Source organism: Glandiceps talaboti, chromosome 12, assembly GCF_964340395.1.
Source record: "Glandiceps talaboti chromosome 12, keGlaTala1.1, whole genome shotgun sequence".
Taxonomy (NCBI): Eukaryota; Metazoa; Hemichordata; class Enteropneusta; family Spengelidae; genus Glandiceps; species Glandiceps talaboti.
Window position 1 is genome coordinate 15,366,964 of NC_135560.1, and position 23,134 is coordinate 15,390,097.

The 23,134-nt window shown below is 34.5% G+C and overlaps 1 protein-coding gene across 1 annotated transcript in view; it reads left to right on the forward strand.

Moving 5' to 3' along the window:
- Positions 1 to 488: 488 nt before the first annotated feature.
- LOC144442985 (glycine receptor subunit alpha-2-like) overlaps positions 489 to 23,134 on the forward strand; it is a 62,268-nt gene continuing 39,622 nt past the window's right edge. The window contains exons 1-2 of the mRNA XM_078132359.1: positions 489 to 675; positions 22,810 to 22,877. Of these exons, the coding sequence (XP_077988485.1) occupies positions 489 to 675; positions 22,810 to 22,877 (255 nt within the window). The remainder of the gene's footprint in view (positions 676 to 22,809; positions 22,878 to 23,134) is intronic.

The following is a 23,134-nucleotide window of genomic DNA, read 5'->3' on the forward strand; positions in this document are numbered from 1 at the left end:
AATCCATTAAGTATAATGAAAATACTTGTATTGTGACGGAGACTAAATAGCGTTTTTACCACACACCAGTCTTTGTGTATAGTAATTATCGATACATACTTAGTATTAACTGTCATTGCGCGCATGTGCAGTTCGTTGTTTTTGTCACAAGGAATGGTGTCGTCTGACATTAAAGGTAAAGAAAAAATTCGTGTTGTTATGGCAACGATGATTTGCATAGGGAGTGTTGTACACTGGGTATCTGTAACTTAACAGTGCACGATATATATACTGTCCCATTTTCTTGGTACATTCATTGCAGCAGAGGAGCTGTTATCGGTAATATCGACTGTTGCTTCCGTTAAATGTCTTCGACAGCGCTCGACTACAGTCCAGCTGCAACTCTCCAAGCGTGTACATGGTATCCTCAACCAGGCACACCACCTTGTTTGTAGGGCAGTTTCAAGAGCGAAGATAAATTGCGCTGGGGTGGAATCATGCAAACGTGCATGTGGAGGAGAAGTCACATATTTGGCTATCTTTTTATACTCCATGTATTGCTTGTTTTTCATATCAAATTCGTGTCATCCGAGACCGCTGAAGCCATCCATGACCAACATAATGCTTCAATGACAACATCATTTCTGAACGACTTGGTTAAGACTTACGACAAAAGAATAAGGCCTTTTTTTGACGGTAAGTTAGCCTTTAATACCGTATCAACCAACGTCTGTAAGTCGTCCTTTTATAATACAACTGTAAATTATTCATAACGAAATTTCAAATAGATGTGGTATATTTCAAATCATCTTTTCGCTGTGGTAATGACATAATTATGAATGGAAGCAGTGGATCGCAGGTCATGTGTGTACATTGTGAAACGTTCTACCTTTGAAATATCTCTGTTCTTATAATACGGACGAAAATGCTTAACAGAAACATTTTTTGTGTGACCGGCATGTTTTTACATTTGCTTATTCGTCATGCCACCGCTTTGATAAACAATGAATGCGCTAACCAAACTTGGGATTGTGTCAAATATTGCTCAAATGAATAAACGATCATGTCCGTTTACACAAACCTGATCTGCTTCTGCGTACGTAATAAGCAAACTTCCACTTACAGAATATAATACAATAGGGATAAGTGGATGATTTATTTTCGATGATTTTTGAATTGCGAGAGGGAACTACATGTATGCAGCGTGCTAAGAAACTTTCACTTAAGGCAGACAATATATCGCATAATTATATGGAATGTATGGAATCGTTATTTCTTTACGTTAATACGTCTTAATTTGTAAACCGATTCCATGTTGAATACAGTGTTGGAGCATATAATGGTGTTGTTGTCAGTGCTGTTGTTATATTATTATTACTGTTGTTGTTGGTGTGGTGGTGGTGGTGGTGGTGGTGGTGGTGGTGATGGTAGTGGTTTGGTGTCATACTTTGACACTACATAACCAATAGCGTTTGAGTATATCCTCCTTTTGTTGTTGTTGTTGTTGTTGTTGTTGTTGTTGTTGTTGTTGTTGCTGATGCTGCTGCCACTATATTTTGTGATTTTGGTGGGGTTGTGGTGGTGAGATTTTTCAGTAACATTGGAGAGCTTTGTAATGGAATGTGATTAATTTTTTTTTTCAGCTGAGATTATACAGTTATGTTTGTACAGAAACAAATCGATACTATGCCATTGTCAATATTGTCATTGAATAGATATACTGTGTGCGATACATAGACAGAGTACTTTATACCTGATCAGTATAAAACCAAATACGAGATATTGAATCGATATTTGAAGTAACAGAATGTCACACGTGACTGCAAATTAGAAAACCGGCGTCTCATTTTTAGATAGAATCATTACTTAATGAATTAATAATTGGCTTTTTTATTATTTAATTAACACTATCAGTTATGTCAATCAATAACTAAAACGAATTTAACAGGAATATAAATAGTATGGATGAAATATTCACCATAATAAATGAAGGGAGTATAAACAACGCATGAATGTGTCACTTGTTTGCATGGTAATAACAGATATTGTGATAGATATTCCCGATTAATGTTTTCATTTGTTATATTATTAGAATTTACAAAAAAAATATAATGTAGTGCAATCATATAGACCCTAGAGACTCCAAAGTCTGCACGACAATATAACAATGTAATATGATTGATAACTCTAAAATTGTGTTGCAAATATACGATTCTTTTGTAACAACTGTCTGAAAATATGGACTTTAGAATTCAATCGAGGTGAAACTGATAAATCAATACATATTCGGCTTATTATGTATGAATTTACAATTTTTTTGTTCAGACCTCATTCACTAAACACTTCGACTGATCATTACGGGAAGAGATCTTTCCCAGTTTGCGTTTTTTTCCAGTCCGCTGTGCCACAGTCCACCATTGCCTCTAACCGGGCGCTCTTAAATACAACACAAACCAAATATATATAGTAATTGCTAACTAATCGCATATAGTTTATTATTACTCAGTTAATAAATTTAATGAATTATTACAAGATAAAGAGCGTTGTTCTGAATAACTTGAATGAAGGAAATATAATGTGTGAGAAGTCAAGGGTGACAGGCTGTGGCGATGTTAACATGGTTTTGACAAATGTTTGACATTTTTTATGGAGCTTTCAATTTTCAAGCCTATCCAGGCTGATCATATTATGGTTTTTGCCTTTTTGGATAATTGGCCTCACACAAAAGATCTGCTTTAATATTTTGTTATCAAACATGATTACTTGGAGTCAAACACGCTGGCTGGTCTCGCACATCAAAATAATTAGCCATGAATTTTTTACAGTATCGATATGGATTTAAAAAGCAGGGGCATTAAGAATACAGGACATATCTTAACATATACCTGTGTATCCTTTGAAGAATTACATGCGTTATTGTCCTTGCTTCAACATAACTTACTTTTGACATTAGTATCATTACATAGTCACAAAAAAGCACACTGACAGGCATAAACGTGTCAACATGAGGTGGCGATTCTTTAAGTCCATTTTAAGCATACATTGATATATATATATATACAAGGCGTAGACACATACTAAAATATATATATATATATATATATATATATATATATATACAAGGCGATATTGACATAAGTCTGTACCATGCAGACACATACTAAAATAAAACCGGTTACAGAACAAGAGGTCTTTCCATACATTTAAACAAGACTGTGATAATAGGTCAATAATAAAGTATCCCTCTTATTGTGTATATGATGATGAATGGATGAGATATAACCTGACTGCTAGGTTCATTGTGTAATAATAGGTGAATTGGGGAGGGGGTGCACGAAAGGGGACGGAGCATATAGTGCTTGTCTTGATATGAATTTGCAAGCTGTGGTACCATAAGAAGCTAACGTAACAGAATGAATATTCATGTATATCATAGGAAGTGTATTACTGCCTACCTACAATAGCAAGTATACCTCGCAATATGGTACCAGTTAGTACAGGACACACGCTGACAAATTAGTGAATTGAAGGAAACATACATGTATACTCAAAGTCAAATTAGTTTCTGATGTTTGCATTTTTATGCTACATGTACTATACTGATAAATCCTTTTTTATATTAACGGGATTGTATTAATGAAGACCCTGGGAATAATAGCGATGAAAATACATTTCATTATTAACTTATTACACAAAAGATAGAACTGGGTGGTGATTGATGGCAGGAGAAAATATGCAAAGCGATTTTTATGATAGATCGAGACAATAGACCCCACGCTAGTGGCTAATATTTACGTTTTAATTAAAAACTGGAATGTGACGTCGACGCAGGTAAGGTAGAAGATGATCTTTGAATGCTCTGTGTACAATGATCAAGGCTCAAATATATCCCTACAGTTTTTGCACTGCATCCTAATCTTTGTAAATCTAATGGTCTAATGCGCTCCATGGATGACGTAGCCATTATAAACTTGTCAATGTATATTTATAAGGCTTCTCAGAGCCATAAAGAGATTTTGTCTAATAACTCTCTCTCTCTCTCTCTCTCTCTCTCTCTCTCTCTCTCTCTCTCTCTCTCTCTCTCTCTCTCTCTCTCTCTCTCTCTCTCTCTCTCTCTCTCTCTCTCTCTCTCTCTCTCTCTCTCTCTCTCTCTCTCTCTCTCTCTCTCTCTCTCTCTCTCTCTCTATGTTCAGTGTGGTTTTGCGTGTTGCATTGGTTTGATTAATCTCTGGAGTTAGAGTCTAATGTTGCGTAACATTACGTGCGATAAGCAACCAGGAAAATCCCCTTAGCTGCCAACGCGTTTTATTTATTACATTCAGAGAGTTAATGACTGTTTGATTTATAGTTCTGCGAAATCTTTTATGGTTCTATATGTCTTCATGGTTTTGCTGACCACCCCGAATAAAAATCTATTCTAACTATTAACAACATAACGTTGCGTATAATAATAAATACTATGAAAAAACCCTTGGCTGTCATCTCACTTGATGTAATCTATTCAAAGCGTTCTTGTATGATTTATCGTTCAGTAAATTTTGGTATGGTTTTATATTTCGTATGATTTGTTCATCCGATCCTCTGGGGTAAGATCTGAAATAAAGATTTAAGAACAAAACATAGTGCATGATATATAACATGGAAACCCTTTGGCTACCGTATTATTTTATTTAACTTTGTCGTATGTGTTGTCGTTCTATTAAGTAAGAGTTGTGAATGGTTGTAATCCTTCAGGACAGACAGTCCGACTTAATAAGGTAACATAGCGTCTGATAAGTACTCGGGAAGAACCCCCCGGCTACCAATTGATGTATTTGGTGAGGTATATTCAACGCAGTCATCAATCATTAAATTATGATGTAGGCCCCCGGAATTTCTTTTTAAGATCAAAAGAAATAATCGTATATCATATAGTTCATCAGTTGCGCATCGGATTAGTTAACGTTTTCTACAATAAAGCAATTAATTACCTTTTGACAATTGATGCGGACCTGCAATGGCGAATGTTGAAAGACTCTGTTTCACAAAATGCCTCAGAGACGACGATACTTTTAGAAGTTGGAGTTGCGATCGAAAGATGTAGGAATTTTTTTTAAATTCATGTTTGATTATCGGGATACAATACACGCTTTCAAACTATAATAATGATTAATAGACTCGTAATCTAATCAACAGTGTAGTATAGACAGGGTTACTTTATTGAATGACTCAGAACCCAGCGGTTGTTCAGTACACTGAAGACCCTGGAATTAAATCAGAACGTGCTTGCAGGGAGGAATAGATCATCACGTAGTATTTGTAAATTTGCATAAATTATATAAATTGACCAGGGTCCATTTTTAGATAGTTATGTGTTATTATGTAAAACTGTTATATAAGTGCTTTATTCCTTCAAAAGTTCAATTTAAATTGAGTTAAATTAAATTACATTTGAAAGATGATGTGGAGGATCGTCATGAACCACGTATGTGTCGTTATTCACAACATAAAAACAGAGAGATGGATGTTTGAGAATATACGGACAAGTCTAGCAAGCTCTGCCCTTGAACACCAAACTTACCAATTTCTTCATATTAGGACGGCTATTTGACAACAAATGTAAATACGGGTTTAGATACAGTTTGTTTTGTTTTTAATTTCCTAGACATGCAGACTATTCAGAAGAGATTTAATGACTCACTTCAGACTAATTAGATTACCTAACGCAGTTGTGGTTAATTTGAGTTGATATAGTATAACCTTTTGTTCTCTCAGAGTCATTTGAACACAAGCATGATCTTTCCATGTCGTATACATATATATTCTGTTCCTATTAGACCTTTAAGTGACAGTCTAGCCTTACCCATTTCCAAATTTAACGACCCTTGCTTGAATCCCAGGTTCGCACATCATTGCTAACCTAGCAATGGAGCGCCATTGGGATTACATAGAATTTTAAAGGTCTATTCTCCAGGTCCAAACTTTTATATAGCTCCTTCAGACAACTAGTTTTCGCACCTAAATGTTAACCATAATCCCGGCGGTATGGTAATTAAGTACTTGAGCGACAGAGTTGAGAAAAGGTTATGTATTTAGGGAAAACTAAGGATAAGAGGCAATAGATTACCCTGGATTGGCGCATCACTTCTTAGCATCAGAAATATTTCAAAATGCGACAGAACCGTTTAACTTCGTCTGTAAAGCACAGTTTATTAACTATTTACGGTTTTCCCAAAAGACCCGCACTATGTACTACACATAGTAAAGTAGCATTAAGTGAGGAAAATACAAGGATGCGTACATTTATTGATTACATAATTTTGTATTGATATTCCTGTTAATTATATTTGAAAGATATGAATGCATATATGTAAAGATGACAGACATGTATATTGATGAATACTAATCAGTCCTTCATAAGTCATCACACACACATACACACACACACACACACACACACACACACACACTATATATATATATATATATATATATATATATATATATATATATATATATATATATATATATATATATATATATATATATATATATATATATATATATAATAATAATAATAATAATAATTTTATTCCGTACTGTAGGCCATGGGCCTTAAATGTACATAACTGAACATAGAATAATGATCATGATTACAGAGGTATGTTCAACATAGCTAAATTGACAGTCAGCTTATGTAGAGAGATTTTCTTCCAAAAGCTGTTTACGTATTTTCATGGCAAAGAAAATAAATTTCGCAAGGTTTTGAATGATGAAGGTATTTGTTGACTGCATTAATAAGATAAATTTCCAATCATATGCAGGTGAGTAATAAAATTCAGAAATAAACTTTGATCTAACAAGTTTGTACTTGGGGCACACAAGTACAAAATGGTACTCGTCCTCAATATCGTTGCACCCAAATGGGCAAATTCTTTCCTCGGGTGGTGTACCAAGATGTCTACCCTTTTCAATAGCAAGGTCGTGGGTTGACATTCTCAAACGTGATAAAGCATTTCTAAAGTGAGACAGTGGTATGCATTCTAAGTATTTTTCACATGTTAAATGTGTTTTAAATCTACAATACATTCGTAATTTAGATGAAGTGTTTACATCAGAATGCCAATCCTGCATGTGAATATCATGACATCTTTGTTTAAATAGCTGTAGAAAGTACTTGTCATTTTCAGTACGTTGCTTTTGCCAAATCTCAGCAAATCCATACTGGCAAAGTAGAGTTTTAACATATAAACCCCAACAAGGGAATCCCTTTTCAGCTCTATCATATTGGTAACTGTAACAATCCTTTACAATTTCAGAGATATCACTTTGGGTACACTTGAGCCAGTAACGAATTATCTGTACATTTATATATGGTCGGATAGGATATCGTCCAAGTTCACCCAGAGCAGCAATATTTGAAGTCTTACTACTAATCCCTAATATAAACTTACAAAATTTGTGATGAACTTTTTCTATGTCAGGGGAGGGGTGAGTACCCCAAATACCACTTGCATATAAAAGAATGGGTAAAATCTTACAATCAAATATACGAAATGCCATGTCAGGTTTTAAACCTCCAAGCCTATGCAGTGTTATTTCCAAACTATGCAGTGCTGTACTTGCCTGGTCAGCGATATAAGTTTGGGCTTGGTACCAAATACCTGAACTAGAAAACATCACGCCTAAATAGTTATACTTTGAAACAACTTCAAATAGTTTACCGTTCCAAAACCACTTTTCGGATTTCTTTAGTGGACCACCCTTCCTAAAAACAACGATCTTAGATTTAGCTAAATTTACAGTAAGTCTCCACCTTTTACAGTAACCTGAAAGTCTATTTAGAAGTCTTTGTAACCCAATAGGGGTGCTGCTAAATAGCACTAAATCATCTGCATACAGTAAATAAAATAATTTTAACATATTTGCATACACAACAGTTTCAAATCCCTGATTAAGTGCATTTTCAATATCGTTTATGTAAAAACAAAATAGCAAAGGTGAGATGACGGAACCTTGTTGTACACCCACATTGATTTTGAAAAGGTCAGTAATACCATGTGGAGTTTTCACTGCCGCTTTGACTTGATTGTACATAGAGTGTAGAGACTGTAAAAGTTTACCTCTGATGCCAGCTTTGCCAAGCTTATAAAACAAGGAGAAGTGATGTATCCTATCGAAGGCCTTCTCATAATCAATAAATGCACAATAGAAACGACTTTTCAAGTGAAACACATATTTTTCAATAAGAGTACATAAGATGAATATATTATCAAGAGTACTTCTCTTTTTTCTAAATCCACTTTGAGCCTCAATTATAGTATTGTACTTATCAAACCAATGGGTAAGTCTATCACATAATATTTGAGTGTAGATTTTACCTATGACATCAAGTAGCATAATGCTGCGATAATTACCCGGGGAGTCTTTACTTCCCTTCTTGAAAACAGGTGTAATCAGTCCAATAGACCACATACTAGGGAATACACCGCTATCAAGAACTTCATTGTAGAGAATATGTAACATATAAAAAATTTCGCGAGGGGCATATTTCCAAAACTCTGCAGGGATCCCATCTTGCCCTGGGGCTTTGTTGTTTTTAAGTCTGTCAATACATTTCCGAATCTCTGCTATAGTGATGGGGCAGTTTAGTTCGGAACAGTCGATACCCATACTATCTAGGTCGCCCATGTTTAGTTCATTTACATATCCCTGGACTGAGGAGAAGAACTCTCTCATTTCATCATCGTCGGTCTGGTCGGCATCTTGTGTATTTGGATTAAACAGGCCCTCAAAGTAACTGAACCATTCATCCTGTGTAATTTTGCTTGAGATACTTTGCTTATTTTGACGCAAACGTTGCCAAAACAGTCTAGAATTTTGTTGTTTTGATATATTAATTAATTCATCACGTTTATGTTTCTGGTAGTCGATTTTCTTCTTACTAATTAAAATTTTGTAGCTGGCTTTGATGCGTAGATAGTTCCTGAGGTTTTGACGGTTTCTACATTTTCTGAAGATATTTAGAGAACGGTACACTTCTCTTTTTGTCTGGCGACACTCATTATCAAACCAGGGGTTTTGTACATTAGCATGTGGAAGGCATTGAACTTTGACTTTCATTTCAGTACAACAGGTGTTAACTAAATCACATAAAAGTGTAGTGGCATCATCAAGGTTTCCCTGTGCTATTTTATCATAGAATGAAAGACACATAAGGTTAACTTCATCTAATTGAAAATTACTAGAATACTGTTCCAGCTTACTATGATCCCAACGCAGTTTGAATATATCAGGCATACCCTCTATATTTAAATGTGCACGTACATTTCTTTCCCTATCTTCAATGCAAAATAATAACGAAAATTCAAGAGGCATGTGGTCGGATTCAATACGGTTTCCAACTGCAAAATCACGAAATCGTTTGAACAGGTTACCTGAAGCTACAACATATATATATATATATATATATATATATATATATATATATATATATATATATATATATATATATATATATATATATATAGGAAGTCAGTGGTAAGATATGTCCGTAGTACAGTGCTCGATACGTCTGCACGCAGAGCGGAGTATATGTTGAGGGTAGAAGAAAATCAAGTCGGGTTGATTTTCTTCTACCCTCAACATATATATATATATATATATATATATATATATATATATATATATATATATATATATATATATATATATATATATATATATATATATATATATATATATAGTTTTTTCTCAAACATCCACCTCTCTGTTTGTATTTTGTGAATAACGACACACACGTGGTTCATGACAACAAAACTATTACGCTCTGCCACTGCGGTATAGAGCACTGTCTTGGCAGATTGATATTCACCGAGTTATATATATATATATATATATATATATATATATATATATATATATATATATATATATATATATATATATATATATATATATATATATAATGAAAGTGAGATACAGCTATGCATAATACTAATCGATTTACCTGAACGCATATTCAGAGCGTTGTTAACTTTCAAATGGAAGGTAATGTTCCTGCATATTGGACATGATGGTAACATTGACGTAGTTATATGAGTACAATACACAAGTTAAAAGATACAATGTGTATGTAGCTTATTAAGGGAGAAGTAAATTTAATGACAGCCTACAAGAGTGATGTAAATTATACTGCTTTGTTGTAGATAAATCATTTTTTTCTGAAAATCCAATCATTCAGGAACGCTTCAATAACGACCCGTTTTACGTTCAATCATTTCCATAGTGAATAAGCGATGTGTTATTTTGCGTAAACAAGTGTATTATTTGTGCTAAAATAGATAACATCTTTTAAATGTAATATGGACCAGTACAGTTTACGCCACATCGTTATGTTTTGAACGAACACGCTAATAGTATGATTCTGTATTTGAAAACACCACTCAGCGAGAGTGTGTATGCCTACATACATTAGTCTGTAGTATACATTTCATGCATATGTGTAACTGCAACATTATTTCAATGAAAACAATTTATAATGATAATCCATCAACATTATGGAATACAACATATCCAATACCGAAAACAGTTGATAAAGAAATACAATGTATGAGACGTTATTGACAAAACAAAGGTCTCCACCAAATAGTCCATGTATGTGAGTGTTACATTTTAACATGAACATTCTATCTGTACCTAATTACATCTATCAGTTTATCGTCGATGTATGTTACATACAATCAATTCAATGACTCTTCACCTCGGCAGAGTCAAAGAGAAAAGTGTCAAAGGGTTAAAGAGTAATAATGTTGCGTAGACCGTACTTTCAATACAACTTTGATCTTGTTTTATAATACTTGCATGCAATAACAATATCAATAGCCTGGTTTTCCAGAATATATTTCGTGTCATGAATATCTATCCTTCGATCTGCGAGCATGAATAGCGTGTCGTCAACTGGCTGTGATAGACGACAATCGATCATGCAACTGGGCTTGAGGCTAAATATGCATAGGTTTTAGTTATGCAATTCCGTTCATTGGCTTTAGCAAACTATTGACTTCTACATTCTACATTTAATACCGATGGGCCACAAACAATTTCTATGCTACATAAAGACACCTAGAGCATAACAATGAAGTTTTAATGGATTTAATCTAGTAATGCCTGTTCAAGCTTTCACTACATGAAAGTTTCTAACAATATGCCGTTCATCTTGAGCGCCAGCCTCAAAATATTTTCGATGGCCTGCAAGATATATATTGTACTTACATAAAATACTACTCTATTATAGTGCTAATCGGACTCCCCTGGACATTTCGAGAACTAGTTTCTTATACATGCATCACATTTCCTTGAGATGAATAATTAATATCTGTTTCAAAACATTTCTAAGCGTATTACTTGTAAAGCAGCTGCTAAAACATTGTATTTCATAGTAAAAATCATCAGAGTATGCCATAGGTGTTAACTTAATCTATTACTTCTGAACCTTGGGAAGTCATGGGGGGTATAGTGCAGACATGGTGTTGCCTCTATGATATTAAAATTGTTCAAAGAAAAAGAAAACATTTAACCATCAAATGTTCTGAAAAGGGAAATGTATATCAATCGGTTGTGTCTCATTAGCTAACCATGTAAAATTCAGTATCATTATGCCTGCAGGGCCGTAGCCTGATCAAATTTCCAAGGGGGCAGCACTTTGTCTTGGTGCAATCGTGCATTTAAATTTAGAACGGTGCTAATTTACATATATTTACATACAATTTACATAATATCTATTTTAGCAAACGCAATTAAATATCATATGGAAGGCCAGAACAAATAAAAAATGCTGGTCAAGGGGTAACCTAACCCATCACATTAGGTAGGTAGGTCGATTTAATCTTTTCACAATGCCTGACAGGATGTAAAAACAAACCATATATAATGTTAGCAAAATATTTCAGGTCGAGTTTAGATAGAACGTATTTAGTTATCTTGATACTATCTCTTGCAATTTGTCTGCATAGCTACAGTAAGGAAATCTACACAATATACGGTTAAACAAATGGTGTAGTTCCTCTCACTCTCTCTTCTTAAAAAAAATTAAGCCCCGCCAAATGAAACTCAAGCATTATTTTAGCCACCCCTTCTGTCACCTACACTACAGTGGAGATCATATGGTACAATGATGCATAAGGGATAGCAAACTACAATAATACTCCGAACTCTAATTAGCTCTAACCTATACAGGGAGGTACTTAGCCAGACACCTTCCATCTTCTTTTGGGAGAAAGACAATTATCACCATGATTGCTACTGATTGGAAGGAGACAACTCCAAGGGTGAAAAAAAAACTGAAAAAAGACAGCGTAGGAGGCCATTTAGAGGCATAAAATATCAAACCATAGACATAATTTAAAGTCTTACAATGCTTGAATATGGAAATAAAATACCAGAATTGAAACATTTATGCTATTATCTGGAAGTGCATTTTGTTGTGGCAAAGCTGAAAGATATTTTGCGGATGTGCACTTTGTAAATGACTTCTCTTGAAGTTTAATTTGGTTCCAAAAAATCCCAAAGCAAAACATTTCAAAACTTTCAGACTTTTGATGGCCCAATGACAGCTCAGCCCACTCCAATGGTCGTAAACTTTTGTTCAATTCGTTTTAGTGTACATTGGATATGCAACAGCGTAATTTAATCTCAATTCATGTTTGTATGCATCATCAGAGCCAAGTAACCATTGTATAATATTTTATATTTTTTAATAGACTCAAATGTGTATTGTTACATGAACTATTGAAATATCGTTAATTTTGAAAAAATGCGAAGCCCGCATGAGGATATATTGCCCATCACCAGACAAAATATTTATGCGTAGGTTGAACAGCTTTTTCACTTTTTCTGGCCTAATGTCGTATCTTTCAAAGTAGTTTCCGAAATGATGTCACATTCAAAGCAAAAAAGCGGATGGGGCTTTCTCAAATAAGTAACACAACAAAATAATCATCATTTCCTTTACCCAAACTTTTATGGCCGCATTTCTGTCGGAACCCAGGGTGAACTCAGTGAATTCTCCTTGTCACCATCATTATATAATGGAAATGGAAGTTTGGATTTTGATGTCGAAGGTACAGCTTTGTTTACAAATTCAAGGCCATCCTTTCCATAACAAACTGTCTCTTCAAAATGAATTGCGGAATAACGGTACTGTCAGTGTACAATGAGATAATTATATCAAACATTTTTACCAAAGACAACGTCGAACACAATTATTGAAAGCGGATCTTCAAAGAGTGGATCTTAAACTGCATACCTAGTTTAATAGTTTTTCAGGGCCACCAAATATTCCAAAAAGAGATCTGTCGTTTTATCAGTACGAAATGTTTTAATATAAGATCGAGCTCATCTTCGGAGTCACTGCATGCAGCATAACAGGCGACCTCATGTTGAACGACTTTTTCCGTCTTTTTTTGAGTTTCACTCACTGACATTATAATTGCGACTTGCTATCTTCAAATGAAGGAGAATTTCAAGAGTACTGTTACTCGAGGAAAATGCACAGTGCACGTGCGCACATCGTTTAATTTGCTGCAAAAAGTTACAATTTTTAAGTGGACACATTTTTAATCAAAGTTCAGCCAGCGTACAATAGAGATATAAAATACATATTAGCGAAGAGTCAGTGTACAGTCAATAGTGAACCATCAAGCATGCTAGGAATCGTCACGTAAATAACGATTTTAATGATATCGCTATGTATTTAAAAAGTAGCTTTTTTTCTTTCTTTTTTCCAAAATCTCAGGTACGGTACTAGCCTGGTTTGGACAAAACTTGTATTTGGTATAAATTAGCTGAAAGTGGCAAGGCTTTAGCATGCAAAATCCCTCCGCTATGTACAACCAACAGTAATACCAGTGATCTACTTAGAGAACGGGATTTTGGCTACTGGATAGCCACCGACCGGTTCACACTCTAAGATACTTTACTGGTAATTACATAAGAGAAAGTATACTGGAAGTGATACTGTATGTTTAAAGTGCCCTAGAGTCATCTGTAATAAGGCTACATACATATATTCGTGTTTATGTATTCACGTATTTGAAATTTAGGTCGAAATCATTTGCTTAATTTGCTCATAGTAATTAATGTGTGCCAGGTCGATTCTATATATAGCAGCATTTTAGGCAGAACCACGGAGATAATTATATTTGATTCCTTAATATGTATTAATGTACTGCAAGGAAGAAGAGGAAGTTAATTAGCTCGCTTAATTATGATGTCAAACATCCTTTTGAGGTCATTTGTAAGGCTTGACTAGGTTTAACTATTTGAATCCGCCATAACTGTATCTTTATGCCAAATTAACACACACCGGCTGGGTAGTAATGGGGCTGTCGAAGAGGGCAGGAATACTTTAAAATCATGATCTCTGAGAAACCGGATACTTGCAATGATTCCATAAATACATGGGAGACTTTAAACTATTCTGAACGTAATAAAATGTTTCCCATGCTTATATCCTCTTTAATGTAAGCAAAAAGAAATATCGACTTCGCAGCAATTCTATAATTATAGTCTTAGAGTCAGTTACTCCCATGTGAGAGTTCCCGAGACTGGGGAATTAGTTCGTGCATAAGAACCTGGTAACCGGGACTAATTCTGTAAATATCCAAGAGGCGTCCTTTGTAGCAACTGCATATCACTACTAAATGTAGAAATTTTCACTTGGACTGAGTTACCATATTTTATTCAAAGGAAGATGATATCTGGAGTTTGCTGTTTACATGTAATGTTATAGTATTATATGTGGTAATAATGCTCAAACTAGTTGACTTTCTTTATATTTTCTTTAGTATTAAGATTAAACCTAGCTGTAGGTGGGAATTCAGTTTTGTTTGAGTGTATTTTGGGATTGAGGGTACTTCTTATGTTTTGCTGTCTGCAAGAAAATATATTAAACGATTTCTGAGTGAATAAATTGTGGGGGTTATATTTGACCCAAAGTAGGTTCAAACACAAATTGTCATAATTCTTTTGAAATTAATCCTTATGATTGGTTACTATGCAACGTTCCTATTTTGGTCTTTCAGCCTACTACAAATTATGCTGGTTAGAAAGATCAAGTAAATGTTGTATACTTACATTCATAGTGGCCCACAGCTAATACAGTTGGAGCCATCTGTAGTTACTTAATCTAACCCTATATACGATTCTTATAGCTCTTTCCATAAAACATCTCAATGTGCTTTAAAAAGCACAACATTCTCAATTACAACTCACACGACCCGTACAAAACAAAATCAGATAAACCCTGCTATAAAGATAGATCTGAAGATTTGAATAACTGAAATGAACTTACCAGATCTAAAGCAAGATGGTAGAGTATTCCACAAGGGTGGGCCGCAAATCGAGAATGTCCTAATAAACAGCATAATTACCGAGAGGTTGATATGAATACAATAATTACGCTCCTTGAGTTCCTGCGTAGAATACGGCTATCAACTCACCAAGCTAGAATGAAGCAAAACCATGAAAACTTTAAAATGGTAAGCAGAGAATATCGAATTCTGCTCGCTGTTTTACTGTGGGCAGTGCAACTCTTAAGAAAAGTATGCTTCTCTCTTATGGTTATGCTTATTTCAGACTAGTAATTGAACAACCTGAATCATTTGAAGTTTCCGAATCCCATATGCTGGGATTCCGAACACCAAACTTGTACAGCCATTTTGTAACATCTGTATAATGACACTCATTTATTTAGCATTACACAGAGTATGGAGGGGATTTATGGTCACCATAGCAATATAATTACCCGTGTGTCCGTTCGAGGAAATTGCAAACTTTCACCATACAATTACTTCATCGATATATGGGGTAAAATCTAACTACCGTCACGTTGACACGCGAAATGAGGATAACATTATAGCTTTTGAAACCTGATCATGTACACTGTAATTGATATATATAAGTCCATAAAGCCATCTTGATCAAATGGCATATGATTAATATGATATAGTGTCGTTAAATTAACGATGTCATAACAATAAATTGGCAAAAAAACTCTTTATGGACGAACGCTGCTAGCCATAAATAGTCACACTGTTATTGGTTGGTGAATTCATAGACGAATGTTTTCCCACAATTTTCACACAAGGGTATGCGGCCCTTATTCAAAACATCTGCCTGGCGTGTATCCACAAAATGGTGAAATGACAATAAAAATGATATAGGTTTTACAATATATAAGCTTAGGTAATATGGTGTGGTAATTATCAGTCAATTTCTTCTAATAAAAACACATTCGGCTTTTAGATTTTGTTTTAGATTACATGACGTGATAGTAACTTAGATTGCACACACACGTCATACAAGACTATAATCGTCTCTGTATAAACAACATATTAATCATCTTTAATAGAAAGACAACAATATCAACGAATGAGTATTCCACACACAAAACTCAAGGCCATAAGATATTAAACTATAAGTTGGCAATCTGGCAATTAATGCTCAATATCTGGGGAGTGTGGAATAGTTATGCTGTCAGTTTTTTGATACACTGAATTGAGAATGAGATACAAGTGTGCTAGGTACGGACCCGGAGGACGAGCTTCCGGAATTAACATTGAAACGTACTCTCACATGCAACATATTGGCATGCAGGGTTCTTACAAAGAGTGTTTTGGAAACAACACTGATTCCTCACCATACCATGGATAAAGACATTATTATCTGTAATATACCATAACCATTACTTTAACTTTGTTATATGTGTTCACACGCAGGACACAGTACTGTTATACACGTTTCCATTTGCCCTGAAGACGGGTACACCAGGTCCTATACACACTTAATGGATCTCACTCATTGAAAATAGTGTTTTTAGCACAATATCTTTGTATGCATGCCATTGTAATTGTATATGTATATGTCTCATTGGGACAATAGACATAGCTTTTTCAAATGTAAGTTTGCATAATGCATGTAATGTGGCGTCAATATGTAGGTTGTGCAAAATCTTTCAACATATTAATTATCTGCACTTGTGTACACAAACGTATATTGAACAGACATATCTCTTAAACCTTTAGTGAGGACGCGTATGGTCATCGCATCTCTTTGACGACTCTAAACTCGGAGTTGCAAAACAAGTCAATGCAGTACATCAAGACAGGTTATGTACTTTCTGAAAAGGGTCTCAGTTATTTTTTTATATTCAAAATAAATGAGGGAATTATGGATTATGTTTATGGAATGCAAATAACATAATACACAGATAGTCTCGTACTTTTCTTGGGAATCAAGGTGTTGAGAAAATGGCAAAATATTATATCTTGTAAAGTTATTGTTTTTTGTATCTGTTACCTGGTGTCAGATTTATACGGCAATTACCAACCATACAAAATCAACTAAGTGGCCTCTGAAAAGTTCGGAAAGAAGTTTCCGCTTCTCTTGTCCTTGTTATGTTTAACATGTTTCATTCAAGATATTAACTAATAGACACATTCGTCTATTCGGCCTAGTAGCGTGATGCTTTATGTCAGTGAGAAATTGTGGTTACCCATGAGTAAATCGAAATGGTTTTGATGTGCAACACATTTTCATATTCAATCTTTAATATGAATATGAATATGAATAAAGTTCCTTAATTTGTACTAATGTTGGGGCGGGTCGAAATAGTGTTTTGTCTGTATATTTAAATTAAGATATCCTTATTTTTTCACTATTCATCAGATACATACCTAGTATTACTTATGTGTATTATTACATCACATCTATACTTACAGGAGAGCCTTTCTTTCGCTCCCATTTCTACATCATACAAGCTATTACGTATATCGAGAAAGTCATTTGACAGAGGCGTGAATTCTAAAGTCTTGGCTATGTCTATAAAAGTCGGAAAGTAACCGTTGTTGGTCGTAAAGCACTGCAGAATAGTAAGGGGTAAATGGTATATAAGGCAAGGTCTTGCTAGAGAAACTTATTTAATGTGTGATATGGTGATTGTGATTCAGAATGTTAATTGAATATTTCATTATTTCTCTAATTACACTTTATTCACAACAAGCCTTTTGAGTAAATTCCGTTACAATGCACTTGTTGTATAGTATGCTTCGTATTTTACAAACAAAAATAATGATTTCCTTGAAATTCAAACACAATGTATTTACTTTGACAGATCTAGAGGTGGCATGGCGTTAGTTTGCAATTATCTGAAATACCCTATGTGAATAAATAGGTCCTGGAAATTACAAGTAAATTACATTGGGTTATTGCATTTAGCAGATGATTGCACAGGCAGAGTAAAAGTGGTATATAACGAGTAAAATAATCTACGGTGACTATTTACAAACATAATCTGAAAGTATTCAGCGAGGGTGATTATACAACAATTTTGTGAGGTAATATATACGATGAACAGAGTCACCACACACACACACACACACACACACACACACACACACACACACACATTGTGTATTTGAAGGGGCACAAACACATATTTGGTTCCACGATGGCTAAGAGATCGGCAGGATTCAAAGATTTGGAAAAGAGAATTTATGTAAATGCACATTAATGAATAATATTTCCATATCCTTAACGCCAATTACACCTTTAGTCTAGTCATCAATGATATATGACGTGATGAGGTTAGCACATAAATGTTAGATGAGTTTATACATATGTAGGATATGAGACTTACAAGAAGTAGGAGAGGACCCACATATAACGCAAGTGATTAATCATTGAATTGTCTGAATATAGAATCACCAGTCTTGTTTTTTTGCAGTTATTAAATACGCACTTGGGCACTTCATGTACGATATTATGTTAAAAAGTATATATACAAAGCCACATTCACTTAATTGAAGATTAAAAGAGGTTCCAGCTGATAGATTCAACATTTTAATAATGATCCTCCTCTATTTGAGTGTGAAGGCCTGAAAGGCATGTGTATTGAATTCTGGATATGGTTTTCTTGATGCGAAACACGTCAAATTCTGGAGATATTTATATAGTTACTTTGGAGTATATTGTTTTAATTAGCTCATGGGTAGCCTAGTTGCAAGTTTTATTTGATAAATCCTGATATATTTGACCGGAATTATAAGTTTTTTTATTGATGGAGCAACAGTATAGGTACCATATAAGACCGATGTTATAAGTATTATAACTTGCACGAGCTAAGTTCAACACAATATATGGAATATATACTCGGTCGTTCTACGTCAAGACAACGAGCATCTATGTCTCACCACAACGCTTGTCTACATTTAGTACTGCTGTATTCTAAATATAAGTCAAAACGCTCAAATTGCCATTATTGTCCCGACATTTCTAGCGATGATATAATTATATTATTCCCCAGCCGGTAAGTACTCCTGACCTAAAGGATTGTCACTACTTATCTAGCCATTTGTAGTGACGAGGTCTCCTTAGGTCACTCGTATTTTCCTTGGCTGAACGAAGAAAAATATTGGGGAATAATATCTAATTATATGATACATGCAGAAGAAGAATATTACTCCATCAAATCCTGGTAGGTTAGTTCCCTACCCAAGAGACATACGTCTGTCGAATCCAACATATTTATCTGTCAACAATACTTGACTTTGATGATCATTTACAAGGTCCTGTGAGATAAACAACCACTGTCTTTCAGACAGCGAATCGTATATCATTATGAAAACCGTTGTTTAAATTCAACATATATGTACTTTGTCGAATATCGAGTGTCGTCAAATCAGGTCTTATTCCAGTCATTTCTTACAATTTTTTCCAACCAAGTGGAACTTTTTTTTCCAAAATATGAAAATATCGTATTTAATAACAACCTACATTGCAAAATGATATGTAAACAGTTATTACTGTCATCTCTAATAGTTCAGTCTCTACTGTTATAAATGACCAATGCCAGGCCCCGTGAAAGGGTTTTAGTTCAAAAGCCGTTTTCACGAAGAACTGTGATAATGTTTAATTTATCACGTTTATCTACTATATGACAGAGTACAGCCACCCTCATTTCGAAAAGCAGACATGAATTGGAAAATAAGGTGCGATGATGCCTCAGGTGGATGTGTAGATAGTGATCAAAGATTATTATCGCATGCAACCGACTGAAGTGTTACGTATGACAGAATACAAATTTTTAGTTTTCGCTTAGTTTTGATGTTTTTGCGAGGTCAGCGTGAACTCTCAGCTGTCATGAATTAATACTTAAAACAAATGTTTGCATTTCACGAATACAATTCTTCTGAGATGACAACACCGAAAGTTCGTCGATGTCAAATAATGATTAATTACAGATAGTTGGAAGAACAATGACGTGATCACATTTTATATTTGGCTATCTTGCATATTTGTCAAGAATATCATTTGCATTGCTTTAAGGCATCAGCAACAAATCCGTTTTATTCATTTATGGTGCTGATTACTTTATCACCCAATCATTTGAGTATTGTATATTTTATGTTTATAAGAATTTAATGGAATAATAAAGTTTGGATTCATTCTTCAGAAGTGAGTGAGCTGAAGGCAACAGCTAGGCCTGAGGCAAGGTGTTTCGATCTGCTCCGTGGCTACTTCTAAATCATCCAGGTTAACCATGAACACTGTGTGTAGTCTGAGCTAATTCCTTTTCAAGTCCAAGTCGACCCCGTGTACGGATCGGAGTAGAGGGGGGGAAAGAGTAACATTGAAGGAGGGTTACGTTAACATTAGAGGTTCTCCTTTTAAATTTGTTACAGAAGCGAGCACATGACACAATAACACAACATAAAATGAATAGATTCTGAACACCCAACTTTAAAGCAGATCATCAAACGTCCATTGTAAATCTTCGGGAGGTCATTACCGATTTCGACACAAACCAGAAAATATTGTGCCATAATTTTGTTACTTTGATTGTGATGCCTCTACTACACGTCCCATTAACATTGTTTTCAGTATACCAGTCAAATAAAACATCACATTGAGATTTTCAAAAGTTGAAACGTTGGTAAACAGACAGTGTAACAGTACACCTAAACCAAATAAAATGGAATGTACATGATTAGGTTAATATCAACATCAAATGAAAATCAATAACGATCAACTAAATGTCAAAATTGTTTTTCTATGTGACAAAAATTCCGTCGTATTGGTTTAGCTTAAGTAAAACAAGTATCTATGTCGCTTGTATTACATACCCATTGTTCTATTATAATTACAACAACATACGATATCTCTGTCGTGTTCAACATCGTGTTAAAATTCTGAAATCCATGTGTTAGTAGCATTGAGAGTTTGCCGGGAGTACAAGAAACCTTTTCAAGACAAGTAAAAGGGGACGTACTATTGGACCAATGTTATTATTTCCTTTTCGATAAGTGTTCCCTTCACTTTCAAAGAGTCTCAGTTTACCTTAGACTGCCAGCTAGATCTTATCCGACATGGTCACGCTTGAACCGGTGTTACGAAACTACGAATCTCCATTTCGACGGAACTAATGCATGTCTTCATAGAGCATTTCCAAATGATTGATATAGCTTTTATTCAAATAAATCCGGAAAATTTAAGCATTAGGCTTAAAGTGGTATTATACCCCAGGGAAGTTTTCCTTTATAAAGAATGTTTAATTGATGTTTCAAGCAAGCGCACTTAAATTTGATTCCATTCCAAAGCTCAGGTTTGTTATCGAAATCCGAGTACGAGGAATCCACACCATCGCCTAGAAGAACAGCATAGCGAAGCGAATGCGTTTTAACAACCATATTTACACGGACATAATTGACGGATAAAATGATTGATATTTCTAAACTGTAAAAAAATGAAATTGTACAAATCTGTATGTATGTATGTGTGTGTGTGTGTGTATGTATGTATGTATGTATGTATGTATGTATGTATGTATGTATGTACATGTATGTATGCATGCATGTATGTATGTATGTATGTGTATATGTGTATATATGTATTCTGTCTGTCTATATATCTATTTATCTATATATCTGTCGGTCTGTCTATCTATCTATCTATCTATCTATCTATTTATCTATCTATCTATCTATCTATCTATCTATCTATCTATCTATCTACCTTTAACTATGCGCATGCTCCTATGCTCCTATACATCATGCAAATGTTTCTTGGTATGCATGAATAGGCGTGATATGATATATCTCTCTCTGTCTCTCTGCCTCTGTCTCTCTGTGTCTATGTGTCTTCTCCGTCTCTGTCTCTGTCTGTCTCTGTCTGTCTTTCTGTCTGTTTGTCTGTCTGTCTGTCTGTCTGTCTGCCTGCCTGTCTCTCTCATAATAATAAAAATAATATATTAGCATAGCGTTATTGCCTTTAGTGATATATTTCCCACTTTGGTGAAGCAAAATGTCATCCTACCATAAAATATTGATATGATTTCATACCCTAGTTGTATTCATTAATAATGAATATAAATATGAGTTGCAATTATGGTATTTTGACAAACTACAGACAATTCAGTCCCAGGTTCAAAAAAATATATGTATATGGCATATCCTGACATATACTTACAATAAGAAATACAATTACGAAAGATACGGCTGAAAGGTTCGTTGCGATGTATGACAGGGTATAGAAATATGCAAACTGACAGAATAATAGTGTTTTCACAGTTGAAATATTGCGTTGTATCTCGTCATCAATAGCAAGAAGAAACGCTATTGTGATTTGATGTATCGAAGCTGAACATCGGATAAAATGATAAGTAAATACAGGCGATATTTATATAAACTCTTAAAAGATAAATGTTGTACTATTCTGTATAGATTTAGATGCTACATATTTAGATATAGAGTTTAAGATATCATGTTTGAAATCCTATACTTTGTTTAATTCCAGGTCCACCTGTTAATGTAACAGTTGATATGCTGGTTAGTAGAATAGACAATGTTAATGACGTCACAATGGTAAGTACATCATCATTTTAACTAGTCCCGAGAAAGTTAATTTCAATAATTTAATAAACTGTAATTTCAATTGGAATACTCGGGGATATAAATTATAAGTTTTAATTAAGATTACGTTAACTACGATTGGTGACCAAAATAAACACAACTTGCACGCAAGCTGTATACGCAATATACTATAGCGTTAATATGTACAGTCCAATGTAAACATTGAATGATCATGTATGGGCATACTTATATACGTGCCTTCTATACAT